At 29.8% G+C, this 27,905-nt stretch overlaps 1 protein-coding gene across 1 annotated transcript in view; it reads right to left on the reverse strand.

The window, feature by feature from the left end:
* Window positions 1–4,900: 4,900 nt before the first annotated feature.
* The window catches only part of LOC117167553 (neurogenic protein big brain), a 38,358-nt gene continuing 15,353 nt past the window's right edge, over window positions 4,901–27,905 (reverse strand). Inside the window, exons 3-4 of the mRNA XM_033352575.1 lie at window positions 11,676–11,883; window positions 4,901–6,430 (exon numbers count right to left, since the gene is read on the reverse strand). Of these exons, the coding sequence (XP_033208466.1) occupies window positions 5,303–6,430; window positions 11,676–11,883 (1,336 nt within the window). The 3' untranslated portion in view covers window positions 4,901–5,302. The remainder of the gene's footprint in view (window positions 6,431–11,675; window positions 11,884–27,905) is intronic.

The raw sequence follows: 27,905 nt of genomic DNA on the forward strand, positions 1-27,905 counted from the left end.
ATTAAAATCAAATTTTAAATCCTATTTAACCTCCAATAATCAAGTTAATGAATAGAATTCCTGAAAATAAAACAAAGAATCCACCGACAAAATTTGGACAACCCCCATAAAATGTTCCTATTGTAATTTGAAAAAAAAAAATTCTATTAAAAAAAAAATTTCCTGAAAAAAAATTGTTGGACAAAAATAAAAAAGAAAAATGAGAAGAGAAACAACCAAATCCCTGTCTTTCTCTTTTTTATCAAAGAGAGAGCACCGTTCTTTCGTTGCTGTTTCTTTCTGCTCAAATTTTTCTTACCTTGATAATGGTGCTGTATGAGGACCGAAACGTTGGTGAATATTATTTACAAATGTTTGACTTGTCATCTTTTTCCTCTTCTTTATTTTTGTTCAAACTTTTTTTTTCTTGGGAAATTTTTTTTGTTTAAAAAGAATATTTTTTCAAATTACAATAGGAACATTTTATGGTAGTTGTCCAAATTTATTCGTTGTATTCTTGATTTTATTTTACTAAAAAATAGAAGAAAATTTGGAGAAAAAATAAAAAAAGGAAAGAGAAATGAGAAGGCGACCAACCAAATCCTCCTTCTTCGGTTTTTTTAGTTCTATCGTCTTTTTTATTTTTATTCTTATAAAATTAAAATAAAAAATATTTTAAAATAATTTTCACCAATGTGCTCACCAATATTCATCAATACTATTCACAAAAAGGTAATAAGAGATTTTTCAGCAAGTAGGAACATCAACGAAAAAATGATGCTCTTTTTTTTAAGAGAAGAAATAAGATTTTGTTGGTTACATTCTCATTTTTCTTTCTTTTTTTTTCTCTCTTTGTCTCAAAAATTGTTTTCTTTTTTAGGATTTTTTTTAAAGGGGTTCTTTTTTCAAATTGCAATAGGAACATTTTATGGTGGTTGTCCGAATTTTGTTCGTTGGATTGTTGGTTTTATTTTCCTAAAAAATAAAAAAATGTTTTGAACGAAAATAAAAAAAGAGGAAAGAAAAATGAGAAGGCAAACAACCAAATCCTCTTTCTTCGTTTTTTTTTATTTCTTCCGTTTTTATTGTTATCAAATCACAATGAAAAAAAACATTTGTAAATAATGCTTACCAATGTTTTGGTACTCATAGAGCAACCTTTTTAAGAAAGAAAAAATTTTGGGCAGGCAGGAACAGCAACGAAAAAACGATGCTCACTTTTTTTAAGAGAAGGAGGGAGATTTTGTCGGTTGCGTTCTCATTTTTCTTTCCTCTTTTTTTTCTGTTTGTCTAAAAAATTGATTTCTTTTTTAGGATTTTTTTTAAAGAGGATCTTTTTTTAATTCACAATAGGAATATTTTATAGTTGTCCAAATTTGTTCGTTGGATTCTTTGCTTTATTTTCCTGAAAAAGAAAAAAAATTTGGACAAAAATAAAAACGAGTAAAGAAAAATGAGAAGGCTACCAACGAAATCCCCTTTCTTCACTTTTTTTTATTTCTTCCATCTTTTTTATTTTTATAGAACAGAAACGAAAAAACGATGCTCTCCTTTTTGTTGGTTGCGTTCTCATTTTTCTTTCCTCTTTTTTTCTGTTTGTCTAAAAAACTGTTTTCTTTTTTAGGATTTTTTTTAAAGCGGATCTTTTTTTAAATTACAATGGGAATATTTTATGTTTGTTGTCCAAATTTGATAATTGGATACTTTTTTTTATATTTTCAGGAATTCTATGCATGAAATGCAATTACAAAAATTACAAATATAAAACATTAAACGAAGAAAGTATAAAATTGATTTAAAAACAATTATCTAGTATTTAGATTTTTTTCTATACACGTATATATTAAAATATTAAACTTTTTGCTTAACAAAAAAGCTATCTTCTGTTTAAATAATGCACTAATATCGACAACAAGAATATGCTTCTATCTAAAAAGTTGGAGATCAGATAAAACAGATATTTTCTATATTAAAATTTCTTATTGTCGAGCATGGCAGTGTTTTGCGTCTAAAAGAGGAACACATGTACAAAACGTACCAGAATTCAAAATCGATTAGTAAAATGATAAACAATAATCAGTATTCAAATCAAAATACTGAGTCTGTTTTTTTTTTTTTATTTACAAAAACAGTCACGAAAGAGTTCCTTCTTATTTTCGCACATCATGGATCTCCGAGGGACCGTACTTAAATTACGTAAAAATGGGGGGGGGGCTCCTTCACTCATGTACGTAATTTTTGAAAATTCGTAAAAACTTTCTCCTGAATAATTTTTTATTTTAGTCATAAATTTTATTATTTGGTCGAAAATTTAACAATTTTCTTTTTTTTTAATCCTTTTTGGTTGCAAATATTTTGGTTTTGTTAAAAATTTATATTTTTGATTTAGAATTTCATCTTTTTAGTAGAAATATTGCATCTTTCTGGAATAAAAATGCTACTGTTTTGTTTCACATTTATCTATTTCCTAGAAAATTTACTTTTTGTTTAAAATTTATATTTTGGTCAGAAATGAACTGAAATCTTTTCTGAATGAAAGCTCAACTTATAAAAAAAATTCTCGTTTTTTTTTTAAATTCATTTGTTTTAGTACAAATTTCATCTTTCTTAGAGAAAAATACAACTATTTGGCAGAAAATTTAACTATTTTGTTAAAAATTCATTTTTTGGTTTAACAAATTCGTTTTTTTTTATTAAAACTTCATATTTTTTTTAATTTTAGGTTTGATCTTGACAAGGCAACCGCAATATTTTTTGGATAAAAATTAGATTTTTTTTGAAATTTTGGTTTTCTTGAGAACTCATACTTTTTGTTTGAAAAAATTAGTCTTTTTCAATTGAAAATTTAATTTTTTTCGTAGAAACTAATTTTTTGTTAAAAAATTCATATGTTGATCTTGAAATGTCATTTGGGATCTTTTCTGCATGAAAAATCAACTATTTAAAAAAAAAATGTAATAAAAAATTCATCTGTTTTAAGAGAAATTTATTCTTTTTTGGATAAAAGTGCAAATATTTGGTAGAGAATTCAACTATTTTGATAAAAAAGGCATCCTTTGTGGCAAACAAATTCGTCTTTTTGGATCAAAAATTTTATTTTTATCATAGAAATTAATGTTTTTTTGAGAAATTCAATCTAAATTTCGAAGATCAACTCGAATTTTTTTTTATTAAAATTCAACTAACTTTTTGAAATGTTGTTTTTAAGTAGAAATGGATCCTTTTTGAGAGAAATTTTTGTAAAGAAGATTGCAAATATTTGGTAGAGAATTCAACTCTTTTTTTAAAAAAAATCATCATTTTTGGTTTAAAGTTTCGTCTTGTTGGATTAAAAATTCAATTTTCTGTTATAAACTTATTTCATGTTAAAAAAATTCATATTTTAGTCTTGAAAACTCAACTGGAATTTTTTTAAATAAAAATTCCAATATTTAAAGAAAAAGAAAATTTTTATTAAAAATGTACCTGTTTTAATAGAAATTTCTTCTTTTTTTTGTAAATAAAAATGCTATTTTATGATTAAAAATTCGTCTTTTTGGATTGAAAATTTAATTTTTTTTTTGTTGAAACTTATTTTTTGTGAAAAAATTTAAATTTTAATCTTGAAAAAAATTAACTGATATTTTTTTTTGGAATAAAATTCAACTAATTTTCTGAAATTTAGTTGTTAATCCAAAAAAGCATCTTTTTTAAGAGAACTATATTCTCTTTTACAGAAAAGTGCAAATATTTGGTAGAAAATTAAAAAACGTTGTTAAAAAATTATCCATTTTGGTCAAAAATTCGTCTTCATGAATTAAAAAATTAGTTTTTTTCTCATAAACGTATTTCATGTTACAAACATTCAAATTTTATCCTTGAAAAGTCAACTGGAATATTTTTTAAATAAAAATTCCACTATTTTTCTAACAAAAAAAAATGTTTTCAATTAAAAATGTATCTGTTTTAGTAAAAATTTCTTTTTTTTTGTAAATGAAAATGCAACTTTTTGGTCAAAAATTCGTCTTTTTGGATTTAAAATTCAATTTTTTTCATAGAACCTTATTTTTGTTGATAAATTCAAATTTTAATCTTAAAAAAATCAACTGAAACTTTTTTTTGATTAAAATTCAACTAGTTTTTTTAAACTTTGTAGTAAAAAAGAAGTAAAAAAGGATCTTTTTTAAGAGAAATTTATTATATTTTTTTAAAAAGAATTGTGCAAATATTTGATACAGAATTCAACTCTTTTCTTAAAAAATACAAATTCCACTATTCTTCCAAAAAAAAATTTTCATAAAAAATTTACCTGTTTTAGTATAAAATTTCTCTTTTTGGAAATGAAAATTAAACTTTTTGGTTCAAAATTATTCTTCTTGACTTGAATTTTTTATTATTTTAAAGATTTTTTTGAATCACTTTGTTAAGAAATATTTTTTTTTGAAAATTTTCATTTTTTGTTACAAAAAATACTGTTCTTGGTTTGGAATTTAATTTTTTTAGGCAAAAATGCATCAGTTTTGACAGAAACTTATTTTTTGGTGAAAAGTCATATTTTTTGTTTGAAAATACAATTTCTCATGAAAAAATTATCCTTTTGACTTGAAGATTCAACAATGTGGACAAACCTTTATTTATTTCTTGAGTGACAAATCTTTATGTGTTGAAAATTCGTCTTTTTCGTTGAAAAATTTGTTTTTGTATAAATTTCATTTTGTTTTTTTAATTGAAATATAAACTATTACACTCTTTTGTTGAGAATTTATCTTTTCAGGTTGAAAATTCAATTACTATCTTCAAATTTGAATTAATTTCTCGAAAATTCAATTATTTCCTTGAAAATCCATCTTTTATAGTAGAAACATCATTAAAAACCAAACTAATAAATTTTTTAGAAAAATTAATTTGTAACTAAAATACCGTTTTATTCCCCCCATAAAATATTCGATATTAAAAGTATTAAAAGATCAAAATAAAAAATTATTCAAGAAAAAATCAGAGAATTTTGAAAACGAAATTCTCTAAATTCTACTGGCAATAATTAGCAAAACATGTCTGAAAACTAAAAAATTACGTACAGCACCAGTCTGGGGGAGGGGAGGGGGTAAAAATATTTTGTTACAGGGGCAAAGGGGTTGGGATTTTCAGAGAGCGTCTCTAATCCTCCACGTAATTTAAGTACGACCCGCAAGTACTCAATCTCTTAATGTCTAGCAATAAATGCAGTCTCACTGTACAACAACCGATTCTCAGGAAGAAAAAAAAAACAAATCGATTAGGATTTTTAGAAAAAGAGTTCTGGTCTCTTGACCCGATTGGATCGCTTTCCGCGATGCTGGTGACATCAGTACTGCGGATTGGGCGAATTCCGCGTAAAACTACTCTGCTGATTTTGATTCTGCTGAAGTGGTCCAGCAGGACTTGGCCTGCCATCTCTGTACTGAGGAGGACATGGCGGACCATTGGACAAAGGTGGACCCTGGGCCTTTCCATAGGTGGTTCCCCTGTTCGAACTCTGGTAGCTACCATAAGCAGAATCGTCACTGCGCCTCGCACCATGTCCATACATACTGTCCGGTCTTCTCGGATTGCTGCCACTCTCCGAACTCGTGTTCAAAGGCCCATTCTGATGTGTCTGATGATTCTGACTCGGATTCGGAACAGTCGATGACTGACTCGGAGCATTGCTCTGAGAACTCTGCCTCTCGGGCGGAGGAACTGGCGCTCTTCCATAAATACTAGACCCGGTCGAGACTCCATAAATTCCGTTTTCGCGCGTACTGAGACTCGTGGAGATTCCTCGCACGCCATAAATACTCTGGGTGCATTGCTGGAGCTGATTCTGCATGTTCTGGTTGGTACTGTTGTGATTCTGAGTTGGATTATTGGGACTGATGGTTTGAGAGGTCAGCGTGGGCTGAAGATGATGAATTGGCTCGCGATTGATGAAATTCTGGGAGGCGTGGGTTCCAATTCTTATGGGGTAGAGACTTTGAGCTGGCACCAGTGGTCCGGGTTTGGGAAGAATGAGGCCGTCTCTTGTTCCTGAGGTGGATTTCGCGTAGACACTTTGAGATCTGTTCAAATTAGCCCGAGTCAAGGGAGGGGATTTGCAGTAGAGGGATTTCGTGCCACCATATATAGACTCAACACGCTCGAGGGCGGTTGGTGGAGCACTGTAAATTGATGCTGTTCCGGTGACGGGTCGATAAGTGGCATAGGCTCCGGCGAACTTTGGGCCTACGGGCTTGTCCAGGTCGTCGTAAGTGTCCTCGTCTGATCTCATTGAGGAATTGTCGCCGTCGTCCAAGTCGCCAGTGTCTCGGGATCGCTTCGGACTGAGGACGTACTCGTGGAGAAGAGCTGCGATTGAGCCACCTGCTATTGGACCGACCCAGTAGACCCAGTGGGAGTCCCAGCGATTCATCACGAAAGCGGGACCAAGAGCTCGTGATGGATTCAGATTTGGACTCTGAAAAAAGAGGAAGGACAAAATGAGGATTTAATATTTTATTTGAATATTCATACTGGGGATTTAAGCATCCCTGGCGGATGGAATGAACAGAGATGGTACGCTGCAGCGTACCCTTATAATATCCACACAGGATCACTTCTGTATCATGCAAAAAGAAAACTAAAAAAAAAAGCAAGATGGTCATTTAACTTCTTGCGATTCGGATTCATAGTCGCTTAAGTAGTATGCTGCTACTGAAAGAAGATGCGCTTGAAGTCGCCTTTAGCCTATGTGACTGACATGTATTGTATTTTATTTTTTAATGCTGCAAACAAAAAACTATTGCAATTTCTCCATGACCTTATCACGGAAAATTTAACGTCGAAACCGAATTGCAATAAATTATAGGTTCATCTTACTGGTTTTTTTCTTCATTTTTTGTTGCATGATACGGATTACGGAAGGGATATTATGTGGAGAAGGTCACGGAATAATTGCAATAGTTTTTTTTTTCCAGCGTTAAAAATTTTTTTTAAATACAATACCATTCATTAACAGAGGCTCAAGACGATTTCAAGCGCACCTTCTTTCAGTTCGGAAAATACTACTTAAGCGACTATGGGTGTGCTTAAAGTCGCCTTCAGCAGAAATTACAACATTTTTTTTTAATTTTTAACGCTGAAAAAAAACTTTTGCAATTACTTCGTGACCTTCCAATGGCAATTTGGCAATTGCTGTTTTTTTTTTTTTAGTTTTTATTGCATGACACAGAAAAAATTCGATTACGAATGGTGGTCGGCCATTTCGCCACCTAGTGCCGAAAACTGGAACCCGAGAGAGCAGGTACAATTTTAAAGATATATTTTAATTTTTGCATAATAGAATTTTTAACATTGTTTTGTGAAGTTTAAAACAATAATTTAATGCTAAAAACCAATCTTTATCAACAAAAAAAATCGTTTTTGATAGAATTTCCATCTCATACAGTGAAAAACGTTTTTTTTTTTAACAATTATTTCACTATTTCACGTAAGCTTCAATGCATTTTAGGGTAAAATAAACTTTAATTAATGTATGCAGCAACAAATTTTGTCCAAATTATGAAAATAATACGAATAATAGACAATTGAAATTGAAATACGAAGTATAACCTAACTTTAAGATCAGATTTTTAAATAGTAAATATTTAATGTATAAATTAATCAAAATTTACTTGGAGTTCTTTTTTACTTCAAAATAAGTTCATTTGAGTTTATAATATGTTTAAAATCGCAATAAATAGTATAATAATGGTTTTTTGATTAGAAAACTATTTTGTGAAACAAAAATTTTTTCCACTGTACAAGATGTAAATTACATCTAAAATCCTTTATTTCTGATAAAGACTTATTTTTAATATCCAATAAATACCTTAAAATCCAAAAGAAGTAGTTTGCACACTTTTATTCACAAATTAAAATGCATCTTTAAAATCGTACCCACATCGTACCTATCATTTCTAGTTCGGATTTTCGTCGCCAGGTGGCGCATCGCAGTTTGACCATTCGATTCCATTGTTAAAAAATTAAAATTTTGAGTAATCTTCAGTTTTTCTTGCATAAATCTGAATTTCACAACTCTATAAAATTATTTTTTACTGAAAGAACCAACAGAACTACATGTTTTCAGAATTTGTCTATTTTTGTATAGCCAAAAATGAATAAAAATACAACTTTTTCACAATGAAAAAACCAACTGTTTTGAAACAAAATCGTCTTCTTTTTATTTTTAATCTAACTGTGTTTAATTTAAATTTGATCAAATTAGGTTTCTTCTCTTTGGTTGAAAATTTAACTATTTTCCTGAAAAAATGGTCTTACATTTGTTTTTGTTTTATTTTTGGTTAAAAACTGATCTTTTTTATTACAAAAATTACATGATTTGTTGTGAAAATGTGAAAATCAGTTGTTGTTTTTTTCGTTGCAAATTGATTAACTTAAAATTGAATCGCCCATTTTTTGTTGTAAACTCGCCTCTTTTATTTTAAAATGAACCATTTGGATGAAAATACATGTGTTTTAGTACAAATTCGTCTCTTTATGATGAAAACTAATCCTGATGCTCAAAAATTAAACTTTTTGTTAAAAATAATTTTCTGTTGAAAATTTAACTTGTTTATAAAAAATTCGTTTTTCTATTCTTGAAAGTTAATATTTTTAGTAGAAAATTCACCTGTGTTAAAAATATATTTTTTTGTTAAAAATTATTATTTCAGTTGAAAATTCATCGTTTTGGTGGAAAATTTATTATTAGTTTTGGTTGAAAATTTAAGTGTTTTGTTTACATCTCCATTTTTTGTGTTCAAAATAATGTTTTAAACTGAAAATTGAACCATTTCATTTTGGATTACAAATTAACTTTTTTAGTTGCAAATGCACGTTTTTCAATGAAAATTTAACTATTTATTATAAACTTGTTGTTTTTGTTGAACATTTTAGTATTTTGTTCAAATCTCCTTTTTTTAGTTCCTAATTTAAAAAAAAATGAAAATTGATCTATTTTAGTTTTTGTTAACATTTATTTTTTTTAGTTGGAAATTCATTTCTTTCGATGAAAATTGAACTATTGTTTCCTAATTTTCTTTATAAATTAATTTTTGAACTTCAAAATTTAACAATTTATTAATTTTTACGTTATACTACTTTGTTAAAATGTGATTTTTTTGGTTCGAGTCATTACTTTAGTCAAAAATTTATTTCTAGAGCCAAAAATTTGACTATTCTATTAAATAATTCATTTTGGTTGATTACAAATTCATTTTTTTAAGAGAAAATTTGACTATTCTATTTTGTGGTGAAAATATTTTCTTTTTTAGTTCTTGTTCGAAGACTGATCTTTTTTCTTGAAAATTGATTAATTTCATTTTTTGCTAAAAATGTATCTTTACTAGTTAAAAATTCTACTATTTCGTATTAAAAAAACTTTGAATTTTTCTATTATTTTTAAATGCTCCATCTTGGGTGGAAAAGTACGGAAACTTTGAAATAAAACCTAAATTGTTCAAAAATTGATTTTGATTATATTGCTTTTACCCAAATCTTTTGACACGGAACTTTAGAATAAAATTTAAATAATAAAGACCTACATCCCAGGAATATGACGTAATCATTTTCGTGGAAACTAAGAAGTTCTTAGTGCATCTATTTTTGGCATAGCAAGGGACAATTTCCGGCTAGCCAGAGACTACCGAGTTTCTCCAGTCGTTATTGTCAAAGCGCCAAAATACTTATGCTTTTGTACTTAATATTTTTTCTATTCTGCCACAAATAAACTTCATTATTTTACAAATGCTCATATTACCTCATATTCGAGAGGTCATTTCGAACTCTCGAAACTATAACCCTTGAATCCAAAATTAAAGAATTTGTATCGAATTTATATAGAAGACAATATAAAGATTTCACTCCGTTGGAAAAGATTCAATGAAAAAAAAATAATAATAAATAAATAAAAAAAAGTCATCGATGTCACAGAAGTGGTCAGTTTCTACTTTTTTAGGAGGCCATTGTACGTGCGAAGCCAGAGCAGGTGGGCCGAGAAACGAGTCCTGTTCGATCGCAGGTGCTCTTTTGAAACAGACACGAAAGAATTTTATTTTCGTTTGTATTTATATATTCTCCACCCATACGAAAGAGAATGAATCCTTTGAATATTCCGAACGTCCCGTAGAATGCAGATCGTGTTATTATCTATATTATTAAATTTCATTCAAGATCATTTTTACTCTCACCATTCTTCACGATAACCTGGCTTTCGATTGAATTTTAATTCAAGAGATTACAAACACTTTAATTGTTACTCGACAATTAATTTTCGACAGAGTTCAATCAACAGAGAGCACATTCATTCCCCTTTCTTCTTCCTATTTTTCTGAAAATCAAATGTAATCGGTATTTTTGAGAATTTTGTCTATTTTCCCCCCTTTTTTTTGCGGCTGCGATTAATTTTTCAAGAATGAGAAACACGGGGCCATTTTAAAAAAAAATTATGAGCACCTTGAAGAAACTACATACGAAAAAAAAGGATTGAATCAACTGCGTCGCGAAATCATTATTTATTATGGGAATTCGAAAATATTAGCATTTATAAAGAAAAATCATAATCAATATTCCCAATTTGCAACAATTTTAGTTTAAGTTATCGTTCTGCAAAGAAATGGATATTTTTATTTTTAAAAGATTTATTTTTAAAGATTAAACATTTTTCAACAGTTTAAGTTTTTTAGTTTTATTTGCGTGTTTTCAGAATCTCACATTTTTAAACAAAAATTAATATATTTTAAGCGTACATATTTTTAAAGAATTTTAGATTTGCGTCAATGTTTTAAACGAAATCTGGTATTTTAAAACAAACATAATAAGTAGCTTAGGGGGTAAGAGAACTAGAACAGCAACCGGTAGTTTTGAGTTCGAATCCCACCAGAGCTAGGGAATATTTTTTTGTTCAAAAATATTTGCATTCTTTTGAAAGTTTAAGGTTATATTAATATATTTCCGAAAAGATTGACAATTCTTAAGAATTTTCTGTTATGTTAGTGTTTTTGTCTCTGATAGCTTAATGGAAAAGCACCCGACCGGCAATCAAAAGTTATGTAGTTCAATTCCCAGTGGAATGACGAGAATAGATCTTTTATCAGAAATTTTATTATTTTATTTTTATATTTTATTTTCCTTCTAGTCTGCAAATCACGTCAATTATTTTCTGTTATCTGAAGAGTTATCTCAATCGATATGTTGATTTCTATTTTTACTGTGGTGAAAAATATATCTGTCTGATGATAATACAGATTTCTTTACATTACTCGTATCATAAATGTAACACCTGAATTAAGATAGCATATATTTTGGAAAAAATCTTCTTCTCTCAATCTCTCTAATAGCTTAATGGGAAAGCAATCGGGAGTTTTGTGATTCGATCCCCAGTGGAGCGACGAAATTAGATATTTTTGCAGAAAAAAATTTATTTTGCAATTAAAACATTTATTTTCCATACAGTCTAAAAATTATTAGACACTGGTTGATGATAACTACTTCTGATGGTAATACAGATTCCTTTAAATTAGTATTTTAAATGAAAAAATTATTTTATTGAAAAAAATATTTACCTGTACAGGAGCTTTCAACTGGGATTCTCTCTTTAATTTACTGTTTAAAAAATTTTAATTTTCAAAAATACTTTTGACACTAGATATTATATTTTAATATAAATTATAAATTATACTTACATGGACTAAAGTCCCAGATGCGTAGGCTGCTGCCAAAACTGCGGCAGCTTTTGTCGATAATGATGACGGCAGATTCTTGGTCGAATCTGCAGTGAAGTGGGCCAGAACAATTAAAATTGAAAGGGCTAATTCGACCAACAGTTTTTCTATCGGGCCTGCTAATCTTCCAGGTGAGGGAATCGACTGCGTTCCAGAAGGAACCGTTACCCTGAAATAAAAGAAAAATTAAATTAAAAATAGACGAAAATTCTGCGATTCTTATTTTTTTATAAAGAATCTGCTAAAGCCTCTAATAAGGGGTTACCCATAAATTATAAAAGGTTTTTTACTGAAATTTTTCACTCACTCTGAACTTAATAAAGTAGTCATTATTTTAACTTAGGGAACTTCAATGTTTATTTAATTATAAACTATTAAAATTCAAAGTTTTTGTCAAAAGTTCCACTATTTTAGTAGAACATTCAACCATTTGGTTGAAAAATAAATTTTCTGCGGAAAATTTAACTGTTTTGTAGAAAATTGGTCTTTTTAGCTGGAAAATGCAATACTTCAAATAACATTTTTTTTATTGACTGAAGATCTTTAGGATAAACATGTAACGGTTTGGTTCTGTTTTTTATTTTGAAATAAAATATTCATTGATAAAAACATCAATTATTAAAGTTTTTGTTAATAATTCGCATTTTTTGCTTGATAATTTAACTACTTTGCTAAAAGTTTAACTACTCTCTTAAAAATTAAGTTTTTGATTCAAGATTCATCATTTTTAGTTAAAAATCCTCTTTGTTTGTTGTAATTTTAACTACTTTGTCTAAACAAAAAACAAAAATTTACTGAAAATTTAATTGTTTCATTTTTAGTTAAAAATTATTTTTTTAGTTAAAAATTCAACTATTTGGTAAACAAATTCATGTTTTATTTTTGAAAAATTGCTTTTTAAGATGATTTTTTTTTTGTTAGAAAACTAATCTTCTTCGTTAAAAAATAGTATTTTTTTGGTAGAAAATTTATTTCTTAATTAAAAAATGGAACTCGTATGGTGAAAATTCCCTTTTTTAGTTGAAACTTAATTTTTCAAACTGGTAATTTAACTATTTCATTTTTAGTTGAAAAATAAACTAATTAGTTGAAAATTAATGTATTTTGTAGAAAATTTGTCTGATTGGCAGACAATTAATCTACTTGGTTAAAAATTCATCTTTTTGGTTAAAATCAATTTTTAAATAAATTGAGGTTTAAGCTTTTTAAACATTTTTTCTTAAATTTTTGCCAATAGAAAAATATATACACGGTTCTAATTTGTTCAAAAGTGGAAAATTTTGTTCGAAATTGAACTTTTTTGGCAAAAAATGAATATTCTTTGTTGAAAACTCACCTTTTCAATTAAAAATATATTTCTTTGTTTTTAAATTGACCTATTTTGTTGAAAATTCAGATTTTCATTGAAAAATAGTTTTTTATTTACTGTAAATTCAACTATTCTTTGCATAGTTAAAAATATATGTAATTTTTTAAAAATTCATCTTTTTAGTAGAAAATTAATTTTTTTGCATGATAATTTAACTATATCGTTGAACATTCATTTTTCTTTTATTGACCATTAATTTTATTAGCCGGAAATTTTAATATTTCATTTTTGGTTAAAAATGTATCTATTTTGGTTCGAAATTCGTGTTTTTGTTTTTATTTCTTTTTTTTTGGTAGAAAATTCATATTTTTGATTCAAAATTCCACTATTTGGCTAAAAATTATTTTACTTTGGTTAAGGATTCGTCATGTTAATTGAAAAATCGTTTTCTGGCAAAAAATTCATTTCTTTAGCTGAAAATTGAACTATTCCCTTGTTGTTCAAAATATATATTTTTTTATTTAAATACTCATGTATTTTATTGAAAATTCGCTCTTCTGTTAGTAGAAAATTCGTTTCCTTGGTTGACAATAATTTGTTGAACATTTCCTTTTTTAATCGAAAATTAAATTTTATTCATTGAAAATTTAACTATTCCGTTTATTATTGAAAACTTATCCTTTTTAGTTAAAAATTCCTGTATTATGTTTGAAAATTATTTTTTTTTTTAGTAAAAAGGTATTTTCTTGGTTGAAAATTCATTTTTTTTTAATTGAAAATTCAACTAATTGGCTAAAAAATATTTTTTTTTGGTTGAAGATTCATCATTTGAATCTAAAATTCATTTTTTTACTTGAAATTTAACTATTTTGTCGAAAATTCGTTTTTTTTTCATAAAAATTAATTTTCATGGCTGAAAATATAACTATTATATTTTTGGTTAAAATTTATCTTTTTCAGTTGCAAATTCAACAATTTCGTGCAATATTCATGCATTTTCTTGAAAATTCAGCTTTTTAGTTAAAATTTAAACTTATACGTTGAAAATTAATTTTTTCCTCCGAATATTTAACTATTCAATTTTTTCTGGAAAAAGTATCTTTTTACGTTAAGAATTCGTATGCATTGCTTTAAAATGTATCTCTTTTATTTGAAGATTCCACAAAACAAGTGCAAAAAATGTGATTATAATCTTATAATATAAGATTAAAGAGATTAAAGAGACCGCTCGATCGAGCACCCCTCGAGTTTTTCTGCGGGATAAGGGCAGCAAAAAAATATCGATCCGATTTAAAAATGCTCGCATATGGTTGCCTTCTGGACGACTGATATGGGCCAGAGAAGAGTGTTAGGGGAGGGGAGAGAAGAGAAGAGAAAAAATACGAGTTACAAGACCACAAGAATATACGATGATTTTTCCATTGAAAGTGTAAAGAGAGTGGGCGAGGCGGACAAAAACCCCCCGGGGTAAGTCGGTCCCTGTGGTGTAATGTTTATATTAGCTGGTGCATCGACACACCCCCCTCGAGTAAAAACGGGCCAATTTTGCACAACCCATATAATCACACGGGGTCAGAGAGAAGCGACCTCTCGATCAACCCTCCGAGTGCACGCTCATATAAATGCACAAATACTCAGGTTAATTTACAGCCCAGTTTTGGCATCGAGTCTCTGCTTCGAATAATAAACCAAGGCGGATCAATATCGCACCCAGAGGACAGTTTTATTAAATCAAATCAATTTTACTTAACGCCCAGTTTCATCAATTTTTATTCCCTGCGATTCTAGGGGGTTAGGGCTCGTTTTTAGAGAAAAAGCTTTCATTGGAGGAATAAAAAACCAATGTTGATTTAGCTACTTCTGGTTTAATTGCTTTTTTAACTGAAATTTTCCATGAATGTCAATTTTAAAATGTTTCTTCTATAGGCTTTAACTCAAGTTTTTATTACGTTTTTTTATCGCAGAAGTTAAGCAGCGCTTAGCTCGGTCAAAAGAGTTCCCTTTCGAATCTCGGCAATCTCAACGAAATCTTGGATCTGATTCCTTCAGGAGAGTCCCGCTTGCGAATCTCGACACTCCCGGCAATCTAAACGAAATGTTGGAAATGATTCCTTCAAAAGAGTTCCCCTTGCGAATCTCGGTAATCTCAACCATTTTCCGTAAATGATTCCTTCAGATGAGTTCCGCTTGCGAATCTCGAGACTCCCGGCAATCTAAACGAAATGTTGGATATGATTCCTTCAAAAGAGTTCCCCTTGCGAATCTCGGCAATCTCAACGAAATCTTGGTTCTGATTCCTTCAGGAGAGTTCCGCTTGCGAATCTCGGTAATCTCAAACAATTTCCGGAAATGATTCCTTCAGATGAGTTCCGCTTGCGAATCTCGAGACTCCCGGCAATCTAAACGAAATGTTGGATATGATTCCTTCAAAAGAGTTCCCCTTGCGAATCTCGGCAATCTCAACGAAATCTTGGTTCTGATTCCTTCAGGAGAGTTCCACTTGCGAATCTCGGTAATCTCAACCAATTTCCAGAAATGATTCCTTCAGATGAGTTCCGCTTGAAAATCTCGTCACTCTCGGCAATCTCAACGAATTCTTGGAATTGATTTTTTCAGAGTTTCCCCTTCGAATCTCGGCAACCTAAATGAATTCTTGGAACTGATTACTTCAGAAGAGTTCGCCAATCATTATAAAAGTTGCATGGATTTTTAGATTGAACTGAAAAACACCTAATGTTGAAAACTTCAGAAATCAATTCGTCAAAGAAACAATTGCTACCATCGACCCTGAAGATAACACAATTTGTCAAACTAAAACCTCTGAAATAATGAACTCCAAACAAAAGTCACGACACCCAGTTGTGAATAGAAAAGAAAATGAATTCGCCCCTAACAAGTTCGATTGCACGAAACTGAAAGACCCCTAAAAGTTTCTCAAAAGTGATCTAATGGTCTGGCACACATAGGGGAGAAAATGAGATTGATTGGATTTGATCCGTGTCAGATAGAGGATTTTTTCGTCGTGAAATTCACCTGAGCGAAGGCAGACATCAAGCGCGACAATCTGTCGCATAATAGCCGTTGACGTGAAACGTGCATGCAAAACCAAACACGATTAATCTCGCTTTAAATGTTACTTTGGGGTTCGAACAAAGTCCCCACTCAGTTAGACGAACTCAGCTCTCTTAATCTGTCCCTTACTACCTCGCTCATGCAAATTAAGATCCTCTTGATAGCCACTCTGTCATTGATCAAATCAGAAATGCAGATCACGATCAACCCATCTATCGCATCCCTCAAATCAATAAGACTTCTAAATAAGAAAAAACCACCCTACTTTTATCCTACCTCTGTTTTTTCAAACCAAAACCAAAATCCCATGGTAAGCGGATTTCCCTTTCCCGCAGAACATCAAATGTTTTAAATTGCAAAAGAGACAGCTTTTGTATGCAGATCACTTTAATTTTCTGCTCCACATTTTTTCATTCTGGACTGGACACTTTTAAATCCGGGTGTATCGATGTCGGACTACGCAAAATTGTATAAGCCGTGTCTAAAATCAATATATCTCATAAATAAGAGAAAACCACCCTACTTTTGTCCTCCTTTTTCCAAACCAAACCTAAAATCCCATGATAAGCGGATTTCCCTTTTCCGGAAAAAGGGACTAAATATCTTAAATCCTCTAATTCTTTTCCCATGGGACTGCACATAACTTCCGTCCCACACCTACAGCAAAAATGGAAGCAGGGGGATTTTTTTCGATTCTGGGTAAAAGTCTATGGTTGTGTACACAAGGGGAGTGAATTTTACGACTTATTTCGTCACCGTGTGTCGCCTCTTATGTGTTCATTTTTCAGCATCCCTGTACACGTGATACTTGAGAAATATCAACAAGACCAATATGCGTTATATATATGGACTATGTCCCTACGAAGTCACGAGGGCAATAAATGGGTCTTTTTAGTTTCAAGCAGTTTCAAGCTCACTGATAGTATCCCACGGTCTCTTTATTCTCTTATGGGTATTTATAAACCCAGTACTTGTGTCTTTCGAGATAACCTTGAGGGTCGGGTTTTTTTTTTTTTTTAACTATATAGTTGATATAATTTCAGACAGGTGGGGGCTCACTATATTAAATCCCCAGAGAAACCCAAGGGATATCGTTGGGGGGCCCCTATGTAAGCCTTTCGAGATGCTGCGGTTCAGAGAGTTCATATGACTACATTAGCCTGAATCATTTCCCTCTGCTTCCTAAATTGATCCAAGGTCTCCAGCACAACGTTTTCAGATTCTTATTGTGATCAAAATCTATTCAGAATTCTTCCAAAGCAAAATTTTTACTTCAATTTAATGAAATATTCTAGGATGTGGGCACCAATTCTGAAATATCCTTTTTCGATAGAATCCTAAGAAGAACGTTTGACAGGATAAGGGACAACCATATTAATAACTGTCAAAGAATTGACCCCACTCTAAATGACGCAATACCATAAAATGGGATTGAATAAAAAAAAGCTGGAATTGAAAGTTTGAAACCTCTCATGATGGATTTAATCTTCCGTACACTTGACTCGAGAGCCCATGGGCAACCTGTGCCCCATTTTCGCAATTCACACGCGAAGGGCCAAGCCCCTTGTGGGGAATACATTTTAAATAAATTTCAATTCGACTGACATCCCCTCGATCGTTTTTAACGAGCTATTGATACCCCCTTCTCATTTGGATGTGGTACATTTCCCGTCTATCATATGGACCATCCCCTTGCTCGAAAAGTCCAGCGAATCGAGTCCTGGAGGTCCGATTTGAACCCCGCAGAACAAAATTGCACATATGACACGTGTGTAAAATTGACCGGGGCGGTTTAATCGTCGAAGTCGAGCTAATATGCCCCATTATAAAGTTTGCTCTGGGAAATTTGGGGTCAAAGTGCAAGCGAGGCCGAATCATTGTGGGAACTCTCGCATGCTATGATTCGACCCTTCCTCAAGACTCACATCAGACTTCAAGGACTCCACACTCTTCTGCATTTATTTATTTATTTTGTTTTAGTTTTTTCCTTCATGGGGAAGAAAGATCTGCTCGTTTAATAAAAACCATTATTCAAGGCTGCCGAAAAACTTTATTTTTAACATTTTTTCCCCTTGCTAATTTTTAATTTTCCCTGACCAATAATATTTCTATTTTTTCGTTATCAGAGTTTCTTAACGAGTGTATTTATTCATCCTATTAAAAAATTGGCATAGTTTTAATTGTTTGAACAAAAATCTCTCTTCGCTCTGCTGGGATTCGAACACAGGTCTGGCAGTCTTACCAAGAGAGCAAGAACACCGGACCAGCAATCTAAAGACCTTAGTTCGAATCCCAGCGGAACTAAGAGATAATTTTTTCACGGACTAAAAATATATTAATGCTATAATAGTATTAATAATTATTAATAAACCAAGAAAAATAACGATAGGAATAAGAAACTGATATTTAAAAATAAAAGTCTTGTGACATTTTTAAACTAGAATATTTTATAAATGGGTTAAAATAATTTTAAATGTTGATTTATAAATTTTTAACTTATTTATCTCAGTGCTGGCATAGCCTAATTGATTGAACAGATAAAAAAGTAACATATTTAAACCGAAAAATTAACCAAAAATTACTAACTTATAACCCAAATAGTGAATAAAAATGACGGATATACCTTAATAATGTGAGTAATGTTCTTCTAAATTTAAAAGAACTCAAATAAATTCAATGAAATTTATAGATAATAATTTCAGATGAACTTTAATCGAATTCAGGATAAACCCATAAGACTTCCAAACAAATTGAGTTAAATTCAAAACTTAAAAAAAAAATCATGTGACTTGAAAACGTTTCAAAAATACGAAAAAAATAATGTAATTAAGAAAGTTTAAAATGACTTTAGACACACATAAGAGAATTCAAAATAATTTGATGAAATTCTCAAGATTTCAAAGCGAATTTAAAAGACTTCAGGATGAATTAAACAAAAATTAAAACAAAATTCAAGTCAATTCACAAAAAAACGATATAATTCCAAAGAATTAAAAATGATTTAGAGTAAATCCAAAATGAATTGAAATAAATTCCGAAAACAAAATTTTAATCTTTGAAACCCTGTTTGTGAATAAATTATTTGAATTTCATTAAAATTTTATAAAAGCCCATAAAGTACTATGAAATCTGATATTTCCTGAAATCCTAGAAAATTAATTAAAATATATTGAAAACTTTTTAAATCCCTTAAATTCATTGAAAATCCTCGGGAATTTTATAGAGTCCCTTGGAATTTTTGAAAAAAAAATTTTTTAATCTTATAGGACCTCTTAAATTGTTCTATATCTTCAGAAATTGTAGGAAATTCTTTACAACAGCATGAAAATATTTTCTAATCACCTAAATCTTAAAATAATTAAAATCCTTGGAAACCACTTCATTGCCACAATTATTAAAGTAAAAAAATTCCTTGGAATCTTTAAGAATTCCCTGTAAGTTTTCATATCATTTGACATTTTTTGAAATCCCTCAAAATTTTGTAATGCCCTCGAAAATTACTTGGATGTTATAAAATTACCCTAAAATCCTTTAAGATATCATAAAGTTATTAAGTCTATTTTTTTAAATTTTAAATCTGCAAGAATACCTAAAAATGTTTGTAAAAAATTAAATTATTTAAAAATCAATCATGTATTTTTCACCTACAACGTTAAAATATTGGATAATTTATTGAAAAATTAAGAAAATTTTCATGTTGTCTAGAAAGTATTTATAGAAAATTTAAAAATGTTCTTGTAAATTTTCACGGACGTTAAGTATCTAAATTTATATTTATAAAGTTGCTAAGTCAGAAATAAGGATTAATGAATAATCTTAAGTTTTTAGAATTGTTTTTTAACTTTTTAGACAACTTCCATGATATCTGGAATAATTGCAAAATTTGTAATTCGAGATGGAGGACTCTTGATGAAGTTTATCAAAAGGCTTATTGTCAAAATACAATCCGAGGGGTGCAAAAAGACCTAGATTTTGAGATTCAGACAGAGGCGTTTTATTCTTGCGCACTTCCTGCCAATGTTTTTCTTCAGGTCTCTTTTCCATTCACGGAAGACGTAAAGGCTAAAACTCTGATCCAGCATCCAGCCTCCCACAATATTCCAATGGGTACCCAAAGAATTCGTCTGTATTCTGTATTGTGAGACTTGGGCTCTCTGCTTGGCTTGGACCGACCTTACATTTTACGAACCACCTTATACCTACACAGGAAATTGCTCGGTTCTGCTTTTATTTAGTTCTCTTCCCTTCAAGTCTTGAGTCTTGAGAAATGAAAAAACCATAAAAAAGGAAGAGGATCAGAAAGCGAAGGGGAAAAAAGTCTGCTAATTTCACCAGAGTTTTATCTTAAAATAATGAGAGCCAATTATTAGGGTATATTCCAAGGGGTAGCGTTTAATTTTCTGATAAAAATATTAGATAAAACTAATTACATTTTTTTTACTTGAATAATTAAGTAAAACACAATTATTAAGCACACAAGTCTTTAGTGGTTCGGGACCGTGCTAAATTTGGTAGAAAAGTGGTTCGTGTCTGTGCTAAGTTCTAGAACATTCATGATGACGTCATCAAGAATATTCTAGAAACTTAGCACTGCCACGAGCTACATTTCTATCAAATTTAGCACGGACACGAACCACTAAAGCTTGTTTCACCTCGATTTCGATAAGGTAGGAATCTGTGACCAGGACCTTCCTAGCTCATCTACGCAAAATATCTTTAAGAATACTTATTACTAATCATTCACGTTAATTTTAATGTTTTTTTTTTAATTCGGTCCATGTTTTGGACTGTCATAAAAATTAATTTTTCCCAAAACAGATTTTGACTAAATATAATTAGAAAACGAAGAAAATACTACTTTCTAAATAACCAAAGCTGTATTAACTTGTTCAGAATGTAGATGGAAATTGGAAAATGTTTCGAATTTTTTATTAGCGGCTATTTTAAAGTTTCCATGATGTTAGAAAATTGAAATTCAAATGTAATAAAAAAAAAAGAACTCGAAATCGAACAGAAAAGAACATAAAATTATAATAAAAATAAATTATGCAATTTGGAATGTATTGTATCTGAAATATTACTACGATTTCAATTGAAAAGAAATAATTTTGTACTGAAAAATTTCCACTTTAATTTTTCTAATTGTTCAATTCTGTACGATAAAAACGCCAAATTCTATTGAAAATATATGATTTCTAGCAGAAATGTAAAATTACCAAATTAAATTGTTATGGGACTTTTTGAAATTAAATTGAGAAATAATTGTTAGTGGATTAAGGGTCCAAAATAATTAAATTTAATTAATCAAATATTGAACCAAATATCTAATGATTTTTAATGAAAGTACCTATTTTCGGTACAAAACATCAACAAAACCCAAAATTATGATAGTCTGATTTTATGATGTTTTTAAATTTCTTTTAAATTCCAATTTCCACTGTGAAACGCCAAAAGAGAAAGTGTTCCAAATTGTAAATCGTCTTCGAAATTTAATTATGTTTGTATAAAATAATCGATTTCCGGTGAAAAACGATATCATAAACTTAAATGTTTCAAAAATTTTAAATCCTCTTTAAAATCTCTATCGATATTTCTCGTGATTTTTTATGAAAAATACCTATTTCCTGAGTCAAACGCTAACATACGTCGAAATTGTTGAAAATTATTAATCTTGATGACGATTCTTTCATAATGAAATTCTAATTTCCAGCGAAAATCACTAAGCTTTAACATGTATTATGTCATCAATAATTTATTATATAATGTGAAAGGTTTAATTTAAATACGCAAGAGTATTAAGGCACGTGACCGTCTACCGCGTGACCAATTATAGCGATTATTAATTGGCAATTATTGGAATTAAATATTAGGCGGCATTATATTTCGAAAAATGTATATATTTCTTTGAAATGTTGGGAAACAGTTCAAAATATATAAAAGACATCTATCTAGCTATTTAACCTATTTGAACTCTCATTTTATTTAAATAACGCAACTGTACTCATTCTACTTTGTCTAATAAGGCTCTAAAGCCCTGTGCTCAGTTACATCTCGAATTTAAACCATCTCAATTCGCATTAAAAAAAAAAAGAAAAAACAATTTCTTTATCCTTAGTAAAATGGTTTCTTTCAAGAAAGCGTATTGGAGATCTTCTTCTGAATCGAAATGAAAAGTTTAATTAGAACATGAAAAATTAAATGATTTTAATTAGCTAACTCCAATTCATTTCTGGGTGTAAACACATTTTAGTCATGAAAAACCAATCGGATTTTCAACAAAAATGATTGCACTTATGATTTGTATGATTTGCACTTAAAATCCAATGAGTTTTAAACTATAAAATTCCTATTTTTCAGTAAAAAAATCTAAAAACTTGAGTAAGAAATATTTCCAATAGAGCATTCCAAATCTAAAATCGACAAAAGAATCCAGTGGATGGATCGTTACTCCGTAGCAAATAGATTGGGAGGGTAGGGCCACTGGCGATCTAGCATTCTGGCATCGAAACTGAAGAAAAAAAAAAGAAAATTCCTATTGACCCCAAGAACGAAAGATCCTACCTAGCAGCTGTCCAAAATGGTCCTGATTCCCTATAGTCCAAACCTATACATAGCGATCCTATAAAATATAAATCGTAGAATATGCCTATCCCCAAGGAAACACGTGCCAGCCACATGTTGCACAAAAGGAATCTTCCTCGTCCTTTCGACCCACGTAAGTCGTCTTTACAAAGGACCTTCAGGAACCCCATAATGATTCTTTTCGGGGGTTCGTCGAGGGGTCTACTTTTACAGTCTCCAGTCTCCAGTCTACACTGTCTACACAGGCAGCTGTTTAATGTCCGAACATCGAAGACATCAAACCTACGATCAAAAGTACACAACACAGACTCGAGAGAGCACACAATACTATCTTATCCAGGAAACGAGAAAAAATTACCAACACCATAAATGATTATCTTGTTTCTTGTAAGTGCGGCTCTAAAGACACACATGTCACGTAAATAAAAATCGATCTCATTTTTAGACTTCGAGACTGCCAACAGTCAATACATTACCTCTATTTTTATTATTCTCTCCCTAACTTCGATCCTAGCGTATCTAAATTAGTAGATTCTTTGCGAAAGGTCAGGAAAAAAGCCATGTGACGTATCAAAATCGATTCCTGAATATTACGTCATTTTATATTGAGATAGGCACTTTTCAATCTTGGTATAGATTTTAGATTTAGAATCATTTTATGAGATTTCTCAATGCTCAAATGTTTAAAAACTAGATTCAAATCGAATTTAATTTTCTAATCAGTGTTTGAATTTTTAAATAATTTTATAATTGCCTTCCAAAAATCAATGAAAATGATTTAGAATTAAATATTTCACCCTTAAACCCCTTTAAATTTAGATTAATTAATATTGTACAAAAATTATTGTAGATAAATTAGTCTGCATCAGTGGAATGGAAAATTCATGTAACTTTGAAATCAGCCTTCTGTAGCAACTCTATTCAAATTAAATTCAAAGCAAGTTCAATCTTTCAAAATCGAAAAACCAAGGATTTTAAGTATTAAAACTCAATATTCTTTAGCATGTATGAAAAATTGGAAAATCATAAATCTTAAGCACTCAAATCGTTGAATATCTGACCTATGGAGCAATACAATTCGAAACCAGTCATTTAAATAACAAAAACACGAAAGGGGCAAAACGCAACAAAAAGAAATGGTTCAATTGTATCCCGAAGAATTTATAAGACTAATCGCATTAGGCATTTTGAAATAGGGAAAAAAGGAATCTTTTCGCATCTAGATTTGCATTCGGTCGGGTGTCAAGGGTGAGCAAAGTTTCGGGACAAAGGCAGAATTATTTCGAGAACTTAAAAGTGGTACGCGTGTGTCCAATCAGGCCACCCTATACATCTCCAAATTCATATACATATACATATAGATATAGAGAATTGAGACCGGGTGGAAGGTTCTTAAGAAGGAACACGTGGTTGCAACCATCTGTTGGCACATCTATACCCAAAACCTAACCCAACCAGTCCCTTTTCAAGAGACGCTTCTTCTTTTTATTTTCCAACAGCAACTCCTCTATAATATCAATTGGATGTTTTTTTCCGTCGCAAAAGAAGAGTAGCACTCCTCTTCGATCCTCAATCAAAGCAAACACATTTTCCACCTCGACGCATTCGCATCAAGAAGTTTTGCTTCGAAAACCACAGCCACTGATTCCAGATTTCTCAGAAACTCATAAACAAGAGTTCAAAGCATTTTCCTAGATGTAAACGGATTTTTATTTTAAAAAGATTGTTAAAGAGAAATCTTCTGTTTTCAGAGAGAAAATAAATTAAAGTTTAAAAATAAGTCGGAAGATAAATCGTTTTATGAGAAGCTAATTTCCAATTTCAGACCCCACTTCATTCTAGTGTTCATTAGGGGAGATTTAAGACACAGAGTCACATGCCGTTCTTTTTTATCAGAGAGGATTTATTTTTACTGTCCTCTCAGTAGCTGCTGGATTTTTCTACCATTTTTCTAGAGTCTGAAATAACGATATTAGGTGAAAATATGTAGGATCGCGTAGGGTCGAAATTGCAAGAAGAATCCTCCAACTGGCACGTTTTCAGTGTCGGAACTTTGTGTTTAGGTAAAAGGTGTTCCGTGCAGGTAAAATTTTTCTACGATCCAAACTACCTGACCCACCTGGCCTTCTCGATTCGGAGCAGACAAAGTTTCTCCTACGTCTGTTCTGTAGGAGGGTAAATCGAATTTCGAGGAACGTTAAGGGGCGAATCACCACTACAACATTCAGCAACCACCCCTAACGGGAGAAAAATTAAGTAAAAAAATTTCCAATTAATTACTTCTTTCGAACGTAACACTATTTCAGGATTTGAAACTGATTTTATTGTAGTTTATAATTCCACGGGTAATTTAAGACAAAAAATCCTAATTTTCATTTTTGTTTCGCTAATATTACAGACGTTTCATTATGAAACCTAGGATGTCAACATGAAACAATAATAATTTATAATGTTAAGAAATGCTTTCTGTTAACATCCTAAATTCTAGAATATTTATATTTATGATATTAACAAAAAATATGTGAAAATTATGATTTTTTTCGTTTTCCAATATTTAGAACATAAAAACCGAGCTTTTTTTAATGAGCCTTATGGATTTCTTTATTTCTGGCTTTAAAGTGTTCCGAAGGTTTGCTGCAAAGTTTCAATTTCGAAATTATCTGAATTTTTCCTGACCAATTTTTTTATTTTCCCTAACCATATGTACTAAATTTTTCTTTTGATACTAATAATTTTAATGTAAAAAATGATTATTTATCAAATTTAACACTTTTAGTGACAACAGTCATATAGAATTCTGTAATGGGTGTAATATCCTACAAAACAGTTGATTTTTCAACCCAAAAATATGAATTTTTAATAGAGAAGTTAAAGTTTTTATTTAAAAAATACCATTTTCCAACAAAATTATGAATTTCCAATTTAAAATAATAAATTTAATAAAAAATGGAATATTTAAACTTTCAGATAAAAAAAAAATAAGTTTCAATAAAGAAATTAATTTTCGACAGACGAAATGAATTGTTAAACCAAAAAGATCAATTTTCAATAAAAACCAATTTTTAACAAAATACATTAATTTCCAACCAAATAATCAATTTTTTAAAGGGATTCTCAAACTAATTGCTCCAGTAAAAAAAAATATTTTTTAACTGCAAAGATGAATTAATCACGAAAAATATTATTATTCTACCACAAAAGTTAAATTTTCAACAAAACGCAGGAATTTTCAACTGATGAAGATAAATTCTCAATAAAAGATAAGCTGAAAAAATTAGTTTCAAACAAAAAATACAGATTTCCAAAAAAAAAGTTCAATTTTCAATATAACTGCTGCATTTTCAATTAAAAGGATGAATCTTCAACTGAAAGAGTGGAATTTTTAACAAAAAATATTAATTTTTACTTAAAAATATAAATTGTTAAACGAAACTTAAAGAACTCAATTTTCGGTTACAAAAATTAACTTTCTACCAAATAAATAAATGTTCAACTAAAACCATGGAATATTCAATTGGAATAAGTTAAATTTTCATTTTAAAAAATTACCTCCCATACAAAAAATAGTTACATTTTCAAATAAAGAAAACAAAAATGATGAATCTTAGACTTGAAGAAAAATAATCATTTTCAACAAAAAAAAGAAACAAATTTTAAACAAAATAGTTCAATTTTCTGCAAAAAAATCCTCTTCGCCTAATGAGAAAAATAAGTTCTTAATAAAATAGCTCATGTTTCAACCAAAGAAATGCATTTTTAATTAAAATTATGAATCTTCAACCAATGAAAATTAGTTTTTAACTAAAGTGTTTTTAGGTTTCAACACAGTAATTTTTTCCCATCTTAAATATGAATTTTCAGCTAAAATGATAAATGTTAAACTGGAATATTTGGATTTTTAACCGAAAAGTAAATTTTGTTAACAAGAAAAACTTGCAAAGAAAAAGATAATGTTCTGCAAAAAAATCAATTTTTTTTTAATGCGTTGATTTTAAACAAAATTGTTGAATTCCTAATTAAAAAAGACAACATATTATCCAAATTGTTGAATTTCGAACCAGAAAAGATCAATTTTTAACGAAAAATTGAACAGTTAAATTTTCAATTGAAGAAATTAATTTTCAACCAAACTAATGGACTTTCACCTAAAATAATGAATCTTCAACTGGAAAAGTCGAACTTTATACCAAAAAGATTAATTTTTAACCATGATGAATAATTGTCTACAAAAAATACAATTGTTCCATAAAGTGCATACATTTTCAAGGAAAAAGTTTAATTTTGAAATGAAAAATATCAACGAATTCTTAATCAAGAAATAAAAAGGATTTTCAACGGAATAATTAAATTTTCTACAGCAATAATTAAATTTCTAGTTTAAAAAGTTGATTTTCAACAAGGTAGTGGGATTTTTAACGATAGATGAATTTTCAATGAAAATGATGAATATTCAACCAAAAAAATTAATTTTTAACCAAAGTGGTTAACTTTCAACCAAGTAGTTGAATTTTTAATTAAAAGAAGATGAATTCGCAACAAATAATGTAAAAAAATTTATATTTTAAATTAGAAACATTTCATCTTTGAAATACTATTTCTACTATAAAAAAAGCTGCTTGAAGTACTTTTCTTATCTAAAATTTAGAAAGGGGGTTTTTCAAATTGTGACGAATTCTGACTTGGAAGAGGGATTTTTTGGAATTCCTTTGTTCTAAATCCTAATTATAATTCTTTAAAAAAAACACACCGTTCCATGTAAAAAGTTCTCCGTCTCACGTGAAATTATATTTCTTTACGGAAACTACTTATCCTAAAATAAAAACGATAATTATTTCTAAAAATCCTCTGTTCCAAGTCAGGATAAATTAAGAGTAAGCGAATAAAACGTGATAAATTAATTTTTTGAAATATCATCAATTCGATGATCAAACTTAAGTCAGCGACAAAAATTGCTAAATTGACCAAAATTATTAAAATAATTAAAACTTGAATTTTACTACGATCAAAAATAAATTTCCTGGCCTGTATTAACCCTAATACTGACATGTCCATTTTAAAAATATCATATACAAAAACCTTGCAATGAAATTGAAAAAAATGTATTTTTAAACATTTTGTACCTGAAAGTCGACTTTTTCAAAAAGGTTGCACTGGATTTTCTTTTTATTTTGGTCTCGGTATTATAGGCTATCATAATCAGTCAGAAAATGTTATATGCGAGGACCTTG

Source organism: Belonocnema kinseyi, chromosome 2 (assembly GCF_010883055.1).
Source record: "Belonocnema kinseyi isolate 2016_QV_RU_SX_M_011 chromosome 2, B_treatae_v1, whole genome shotgun sequence".
In the NCBI taxonomy this organism is placed as follows: Eukaryota; Metazoa; Arthropoda; class Insecta; order Hymenoptera; family Cynipidae; genus Belonocnema; species Belonocnema kinseyi.